This window comes from Hyaena hyaena, unplaced genomic scaffold (genome assembly GCF_003009895.1).
Source record: "Hyaena hyaena isolate Hyena2069 unplaced genomic scaffold, ASM300989v1 scaffold_135, whole genome shotgun sequence".
In the NCBI taxonomy this organism is placed as follows: domain Eukaryota; kingdom Metazoa; phylum Chordata; class Mammalia; order Carnivora; family Hyaenidae; genus Hyaena; species Hyaena hyaena.
In genome coordinates, this window is record NW_024080767.1 from 126,007 (window position 1) to 134,907 (window position 8,901).

An 8,901-nucleotide genomic window follows, 5' to 3' on the forward strand; every position below is an offset into this window, starting at 1 on the left:
GGGACACTTAATTATTTTTTTTAAATTTTGAGTTTCTTGGTAGAGTGAAAAATTGAAGGGTTACAAACATATTTTATGTATGTATGTTTTATTTAAATTTCAGTTAGTTTACAAAGTGTAATATTAGTTTCAGGTGTATAATTCAGTGGTTCAACACTTCCATACAACATCCAGTGCTCATCACAAGTGCTCTGCTTAATGCCCATCACCTATTTAACCCATCCCGCCACCCACCTCCACTCTGGTAACCATCAGTTAGTTCTCTATAGTTGAGTCAGTTTCTTGGTTTGCCTCTCTCCCTCTTTTTTCCTCTATGCTCATTTGTTTTGTTTTTTGAAATCCCACATGAGTGAAATTATATGGTATTTGTCTTTCTCTGATTTATTTTGCTTAGCCTAATCCTTTCTAGCTCCATTTATGTCATTGCAGATCGCAAAATTTCATTCTTTTTAATGGTTGAGTAATATTCCTCTGTGTGTGTGTGTGTGTGTGTGTGTGTGTGTGTGTGTGTAACATCTTTATCTATTCATCAGTCAATGGACACAAGCTGTTTCCATCGTTTGGCTATTATAAACTGCTATATATTGCTGCTATAAACATTTGGGTGCATATATCCCTTTGAATTGGTATTTTTGTATTCTTTGGGTAAATTCTTTGGGTAAAAAAAAAATCCAGTGTAATTGCTGGATCATAGGGTAGTTCTATTTTTAACTTTTTGAGGAACCTCCATACTGACAAATATGTAATATTTTAAATGTTAGCCTTTATGAGTGCACTGAACTCTGAAGCCAACTGCTATGAATGAACTCTGTCAGAGGGCCTTAGTTTGAACCTAGGTTCTGTCACTTAGTATCTATGAGATCTTGGGAAAGTTTCTTAACTCTCTGTTTTTCAGTTTATTCATCTGTAAAATGGGAATAATACTAATAAGACAATAGGGTTGGGATGAAGATTAAATGAATTATATACGTAAAGCCTTTAAACTATGTTTGGCACACAGGATATGCTATTTACATGTTGACCATTTTATGGAGTTAACGTCAAGTATTCAAATATAGGGCTTTTTGCTCTATATGAGGCAGTTCAAATGGCTCTCATGACTAGCATCACCATATAATTCATTATCCAAATCAGAATTTTTCAGTGTCATTAAAGGAGGCACTATTAACAATTGCATTGGGAAAACAGACTGGAGCTGTTCTGGGCAAATTGATATATAATGTCACACTAATTATGGACCTCTTAGCTTTACTGACCACTACTGTCCACATTAACCTCCCCCTGCTCAGATACCATGCCAGCCCTTGTTCACTGTGGCACTTATTTAACTCTTAGCATATGCTTTCTGGAGCCAGTCTGTATTTGCTTGTATTAGGTATCTATGTCCTGTCTTTCCAAATAGACTGGAAGTGTCTGAAGACAAGGACTTAGCATACACTTCTTTGAGAAGTGTCCAGATCAGTGGCTTAATGAAGAGGTGAGTGATGGTTCCCCTTTTCCTACACCATGAACCCTCTTGGTAGCCTGCATTCAACAGTATACCAAGCGCTGAGCAGAATATTCCAAACGGCTTCTCTCCTTGACTTTACCCTCATTGATCCCCACACTTCCACTCCTGCCCCCTTACAGTCCACTGTCCACGAAGTTTAAAGTTCCTCTGCTTAAAACCTCTCAGTGGCTTCCCATTACTTTGATGGAAGAAACATTCTCCTTCAAATCCTTCGGTGGTTTTTCTTCACACTTGGAAATAAAAACACAAACTTGTTATGGCCCACAAAGCTTTGTAGATTGGGTCCTGCCCTGTTTCTTAGATGTTTTCTTTACAATTTGTTCTCTTTTCATCCCACTGGAACATAAACTCCAGGAGGACAGGAACTTTGTCTTTGGCACTGAATATATACCATTGCCTTGCCTGGCGCAAGGGGGGTGCCAAAATACCAAATAAGAGAATGAATGAATTTATTCTCTCAATAGCCGTTGTAAAGTAGTTATTATTTTATTCCTTCTTCACAAACAAGAAAACTGAGACTTATACATGTGAAATGGCTTCACTGAGGTTACAGAGCTGAAAAGTGGCAAAGGCATTCATTTATTTATTCAACAAATATTTAGTGAGCAGCTGCTACTCTTCTAGGCACTGAGGCAGGACTTATATTTGAGGCTAATGATTTTAGAAATACACCATCTTTTTTCTATCTTTTAAATTTTGTATTCTTTATGAATATTATAAAAATAATAGAGAATACATTCTTTCTGTGAACTAATTCAAATAATAATATAAATAGATAAGATCAAATTCTCCTTTGCATTTATCTCTTTTTCCATTTTCCAACAAATTAGTCAATCCCCGGAAGTAAACATTTTTTACTATTCTACACAGAGAGAGAGAGAAAGAGAGAGAGAAATATAGTTTTACATTTTAGTCCTTACTCCCATACTCCCAAACTTGCAGCCTGGGGTGGCCTTTTCTAACTATGATTCATTTAACATTACCTTAGAGATCTTTTCATATCAGCACATATATATCTACCTCATTTATTTTAATAGCTGCATGTCATTCCATAGTATGAATGTGTCATAATTTCTGTAATAATTCCCCATAGTAATGGACCTTTGGGTTTTTCTACCTTTTCATTATTACAAATAATTTCATTATTTTCTTTAAAATAGAGTTCCAGGCAGAATCATTGGGTTGAGTGGTATGCGTATTTTAATTGAAACAAGTTTTGTCAAATTATCCCTTAAAGATTTTTTTTAATGTTTTATTTATTTCTGAGAGAGAACGAGAGAGAGAGCATGGGAGGGTCAGAGAGAGAGGGAGACACAGAATCTGAAACAGGCTCCAGGCTCCGAGCTGGCAGCACAGAACCTGACGCGGGACTCAAACCCACCAACCACAAGATCAAGACCTGAGCCAAAGTCGGACACTTAACCGACTGAGCCACCCAGGCACCCCTCAAATTATCCCTTTAAAAACCTTTACCAATTTATACTCCTACTAATAGTGTATGAAAATGCTTGTTAGAATCAATTTATATATATTTCTATTATCCAAACAATTTCCCTTGGGCAGCTTTGCATTTTAATCTCCACTTGTGTTCTTTTTTTAAATTAAAAATATATATTTAAGTTTATTTATTTTGAGAGAGAGAGAATGAGCATGAAAGGGGCAAAGAAAGAGAGGACAGAGGTTCTGAAGCAGGCTCTGTGCTGACAGCAGAGAGCCCAATGTGGGGCTCAAACTCACGAACCGCAAGATCATGACGTAAGCGGAAGTTGGACACTTAACCAACTGAGCCACCCAGGCGCCTCTCTACTCTTGTGTTCTGATCTGCTTTTTTCACTATAGATCATTTTTACCTATTAAAGAATTTCGTAGAGGAGCGCCTGGGTGGCTCAGTCGGTTAAGCGTCCGACTTCGGCTCAGGTCATGATCTCACGGTTCTTGGGTTCGAGCCCCGCATCGGGCTCTGTGCTGACAGCTCGGAGCCTGGAGCCTGTTTCAGATTCTGTATCTCCCTCTCTCTCTGACCCTCCCCTGCTCAGGCTGTCTCTCTCTCTCAGAAATAAATAAAACATAAAAAAAAAAAAGAATTTCATAGATATGGAATTATACTGTATATAGTGTTTTATGTCTGGCTTCTTTTACTCAGCAGAATTATTCTGAGATTCACCCATGTTGTCATGGGTACCATTAGTCTGTTACTTTTTATTGCCTAGTATTTAATTGTACAAATACACCACAATTTGTATATCATTCAGTGGTTATTGGACTTTTGGGTTGTTTCCATTTTTTGGTTTTTATGAATAAAGCTGCTGTGAACATTTGCATTTGCATGGTTTTGTAGACATGTGTGTTCATTTCTCATGAACTCCAGCTAGGAGTGAAATTGCTGGGTCATGTGGTAAGCGTATGGGTCATGGCGTAAGCGTATGTTGAACTTTATAAGAAATGGCCAAATTGTGGGGCTCCTGGGTGGCTCAGCCGGTTGAGCATCTGACTTTGGCTCAGGTCATGATCTCACAATCTGTGGGTTTGAGCCCCACGTCAGGCTCTGTGCTGACAGCTTGGAGCCTGGAGCCTGCTTCAGATTCTGTGTCTCCCTCTCTCTCTGCCCCTCCCCTGCTCACACTCTGTCTCTCTCTCTCAAAAAATAAAATAAAGACATAAAAAAAAAAAGAAATGGCCAAATTGTTTTCCAAAGTGGTTGTACCATTTTACACTCCTAGCAGTGTATGAGAATTCTAGGCATCCCATGTCCTCACCAACACTTAATCTGTCTTTTAAAATTTTAGTCATTGTAGTGGGCATGCAGTAGTATAACTTTGTAGCTGTAATTTGTATTTCCCTGATGAGTAATAATGTTCAATGTCCTTTCATATGCTTATTAGCTATTTGTGTATCTTCTTTGTGAAATGTCTGCTCCAGTCTTTTATTATTTTTTTTAAAGCTTTTTATTTTTTAAAATATTTTTATTTATTTCTGGGAGAGAGAAAGAGAGACAGCATGAGCAGGGGAGGGTCAGAGAGAGAGGGAGCCACAGACTCTGAAACAGGCTCCAGGCTCCGAGCTGGCAGTCAGCACAGAGCCTGACACGGGGCTCGAACCCACGAACCACGAGATCATGACCTAAGCGAAAGTCAGACACTTAACCGACTAAGCCACCCAGGCGCCCCTGTTCCAGTCTTTTAGCAACTTAAAAAACTAGATTGTTTTGGGGCACCTGGGTGGCTCAGTTGGTTAAGTGTCCGACTTTGGCTTGGGTCATGATCTCGTGGTTTGTGGGTCCTGCCGGGCTCTCTGCTGGCAGCTAGCGCAGAGCCTGGAGGCTGCTTCGGATTCTGTGTCTCCCTCTTTCTCTGACCCTCCCCTGCTCACGTTGCCCCCCCCCTCTCTCTCTCTCTCTTTCTCAGAAATAAATAAAACATTTAAAAAAACTAGATTGTTTCATTATCAAACTATAAGAGTTTATCATAAATTCTGTGTGTCTTTTCCTTGACAGGTTGTACTGTAATTATTTCCCTCAGTGGTAAAAAATATTTTCTACCTTAGGTAAATAAAAACATGTTCACACAAAAATCTGTACAAAAATATTTATAGCAGCTCTATTTATACTTGCCCCAAATGCAAATAATCCATATGTCCTTCAGTGGGTAAATGAATAAACAAACTATAGTGCATCCATGTGATGCATACCCAGCAATGAAAAGGAACAACTTACTGCTACTTGCAACAATTTGCATGAACGCTAAGGGCATTATTCTGAGTGAAAGAAGCCACTCTCAAAGGTTACATATTGTAGAATTCCATCATAAGACATCCTGAAAAACACTGAATTGTTGGGATGGAGAACAGATCAGTGGTTGGCAAGGTTTAGGGATGGGAGTGGGGGTGACTGCAAAGGCGTAGCATGAAGGAGCTTTATGTGGTGATGGAAATGTTCTGTGCCTTGATTGTGGGAGTAGTTGCATGAATCTATGTAATAAAAGTCATAAATTGTACAGCGAAGGGAAATCAATTTTGTTGTATGTTAATTAAGAACATACTATAAACAAAAAAGTAAATCAGCAGGGCCTTTATGAATATATAGCTGCCTACGAATGTTGGTTTCTGAATGGAGAAAGATGTGACAAGAAAGAAATACATCTTTAATGCTGGTTACTTTGTTGATCAAAAATGACCAACTTTTTCAGTGTACATTTTTGTATTGTTTCAAAATGCTTCAATTAGCATGTGCTGATTTTGAAATTTGAAAAACATCTACTGAAAATGGAAAACATTAGGAAAATATTTAAAAAGAAGAAAAAGTATTTCTGCTTTGTTGAGTACCTGATGATACGGTGAGAATCCACAAATGTGTCTCCATTCTTATGGAGAACAGCCTGGTAGAGTCCAATTTCCCACATTTTATAGGTGGCTCATCTGCAAAATGTGGCTACTATTAGTCCCTGTCTAATAAGAATTTTAATAAGGAGAAATACCTCAATACATGCTTAAAACAGTGTCTGACACAAATGATTAATGGAGCTGCTATTAATATGATCAATGAACTGGAGAGTAATTACATCACATTGTTGTGATGATTTAAAAGTGTCTCGTTATCCCCAAAATAGAAAAACATTAATTCAAAGGGATACATGCACCTCTATTTTTATAGCAGCGTTATTTATAATTGCCAAATTATGGAAGAAGCCCAAGTGTCCATTGATAGATGGATGTGGCATATACATATATAAATTTATATATAAATTATATATATATATATAATGGAATCTTATCCAGCCATAAAAAAGAATGAAATCTTTCTATTTGCGACAAGATGAATGAAGCTAGAGAATATAAGTGGAGCTAAGCCATGTAAGTCAGGCAGAGAAAGACAAATGCTATATGATTTTGCTCATAAGAGGAATTTAAGAAACAAAGCAAGGGAAAGAGAGAGAGAGCCAGAGCCAGAGGCAGAGGTTGCCAGAGGGGAGGTAAGTGGGAGCATGGGTGAAATGGGTGATAGGGATTAAGGAGTGCACTTGTCATGGCGAGCACAGGGTGAAGTATGGAATTGTTGAATCATTGTATTGTAGGTCTGACACTGTATGTAATTCCACTATACCGGAATTAAAATAAAATGAAAAAAAGGTGTCTGTCATGTAACAAGGGGTCAATTAATATTAGTTTTGTTGGCCTAAACTTTAATTTTGGAGCATGGATACTGGGATGTGGGGCAGATGGCAAGGACCTGTCCTTGTTTAGTTTTCTAGGTCTCCTCACTTATCTGCTTTTCTTAGCCTTGCTATCTTTTAACTTCAGGGAAACCTCTCCCTCCTCCCCATCTCCTGATTGACCTATCATCCTCCTTCAGAACCTAGATGCAGGGCGTTTCCCTCTTAGGCTGATACTTGACTCTTTGTCTACGTTTAGCTTAGAGAGGGACATACATACCCTGGAAAGTGTGGGTGAGACATACATAGCCCTGTTGGACCAGGTGAGTCAACCTGGGACAAATGTGATCTCCGTGCAGGGCACGGTTTGAAAAGTGTTGGAGAAGTGGTCCTGCAAGGCACCAGATATCTTTAAGGGGGATGAGGGAATTGAGGGAAATACTCAGGAATGAGGAAAAAGGATACTTAAATTCAATCTCTTTCTTTAACCTAGGCAGATGGCCCTTCTTCAGGCCAACAAGGATCTCATTTCCAAAGGAATGAAGGAATTTAATGCTCTGCTGAATCAGCAGGTAAGCCCAGGCACTGTTTCAAAGGACAGGCCTTACTCTTTGTGGGTGGGTGTGGGCAGACAAGGGAGGTTAATTTGGAGCTGGGAGAGTAATGGTACTGTTGATGGGAAGAATTAGAAACAGGGAATGCAAGTCAGAGAAAGGAGGAGGTCAGATTTGTGACTTATTCCTGAGTCACACTGCTGACCGCATTTTCCCTTGCCATCCCCTGCAGGTCTTCCCTAATCCTTCTATCCCTGAAGAAGCCATGGTGACTATAGTGGATGACTGGGTGAACTTCTACATCAACTATTACAGGAAGCAGGTGATGGGGGAGCAGCAAGAGCAGGAGAGAGCTCTACAGGAACTTCGGCAAGAGCTAAATATTCTGTCTGCCCCTTTCCTGGCCAAATATAGGGCCTTCCTGAAGTCCTTGTGAGCATCTGAATCACCCACTGTCTTCTCCGTAGCCCAGAAACCCAGGCCTGCATCCTTAAGAAACTCAGATCCTGCCTCTGTATTCTTCAAGTGCTCAGGCTCTACCCTGACACTTAAATAAAGACCAATTTTGGTTTGCTGGTCTTCCTGGTTATTCTGTTCTTTTTCAGTTGTCGGTCCCTGACTTGTGTAAGCAGTTGGTTCCTTTCCTTTAGCTCTGCTTCCTAGGTATGATCCCGGATATTTAATGCTGTAGAGCAGACGTTAGTAGTCTTAAGTAACCACTGGGCAGTACTAAAATAGCCTGAAGGAGAGGCCAGGCAGGCGGAGACTAAAGAAAAAGTTGCAGCAGGGGGGGAAGGGGTTATCAAAAAAAAAAAAAAAAAAAAAAAAGGAAGGAAGGAAGGAAGGGAGAAAAAGAAAAGTAAAAGCTCTCAGGAAATTGTGGTCCTATATTCTTGTTTGAAGACAGATTGTTGGAAGACAATTTATTCATTAAAAAAATTGTTTTAAATGTTTATTTTTTAAGACAGAGTCTGAGCATGAACATGAGCAGGGGAGGGGCCGAGAGAGAGGGAGACACAGAATCCAAAGCAGGCTCCAGGCTCTGAGATGTCAGCAAAGCACCTGACACGGGGCTCGAACTCACAAACTGCAAGATCATGACCTGAGCAGAAGTGGGAAGCTTAACTAACTGAGCCACCCAGGCACCCCACAACTTAATCATCTCAGGCTCGGTGGAATCAAGAGGCCACCCATCTCAATTTTCCAATTCCTTGCCCATAGCACCTTAGCTTGAACGAAGTTCTAGGAGCTCATGACTCTAATTCCACAGAATACTTTCCTGTAGTATTTAGAGTTGAAGAGGATCTTGGGAAACATTCAACACATCCCTTATTTTTCATATAGGAAAACCTTTGGCTCCAAAATCTCTCAGTCTCAAGTCCCAGGATTAGGAAGCAGAGATCCTGCCTGCCTCTGCTGCGCCAACCTTCTGTCATTCCCCAGACTAGCCTCCTTTCTCTTCAGCCTTTAAACCCTATAAGCATCATCATTTTAGGGTTCTAGGGTGGAATCACGGCAGGGCCAGGCTCACGAGTGTTTAAATAACAAACTGAAAATGTTAGAAAGAGGACTGTCCTGCATGCAAACTTTTCAGTATCCGATAACCAGGAAAGCCTCTAATGGGCTCAGCAGGAGTGCTCCCAGGATGGGGGATGCAGGTGGGTAAGCAGCAGAAAGCACGCGGGCCTAG

At 40.0% G+C, this 8,901-nt stretch overlaps 1 protein-coding gene across 1 annotated transcript; it reads left to right on the plus strand.

The window, feature by feature from the left end:
• The first annotated feature begins 6,899 nt into the window (after positions 1-6,899).
• Positions 6,900-7,789, plus strand: LOC120235685 (alpha hemoglobin stabilizing protein). Its single transcript, XM_039238101.1, has 3 exons — positions 6,900-6,980; positions 7,155-7,229; positions 7,444-7,789. Exons 2-3 carry the CDS (start codon positions 7,155-7,157, stop codon positions 7,645-7,647), a joined length of 279 nt encoding a protein of 92 aa, XP_039094032.1. The 5' UTR covers positions 6,900-6,980; the 3' UTR covers positions 7,648-7,789.
• Positions 7,790-8,901: the final 1,112 nt, after the last annotated feature.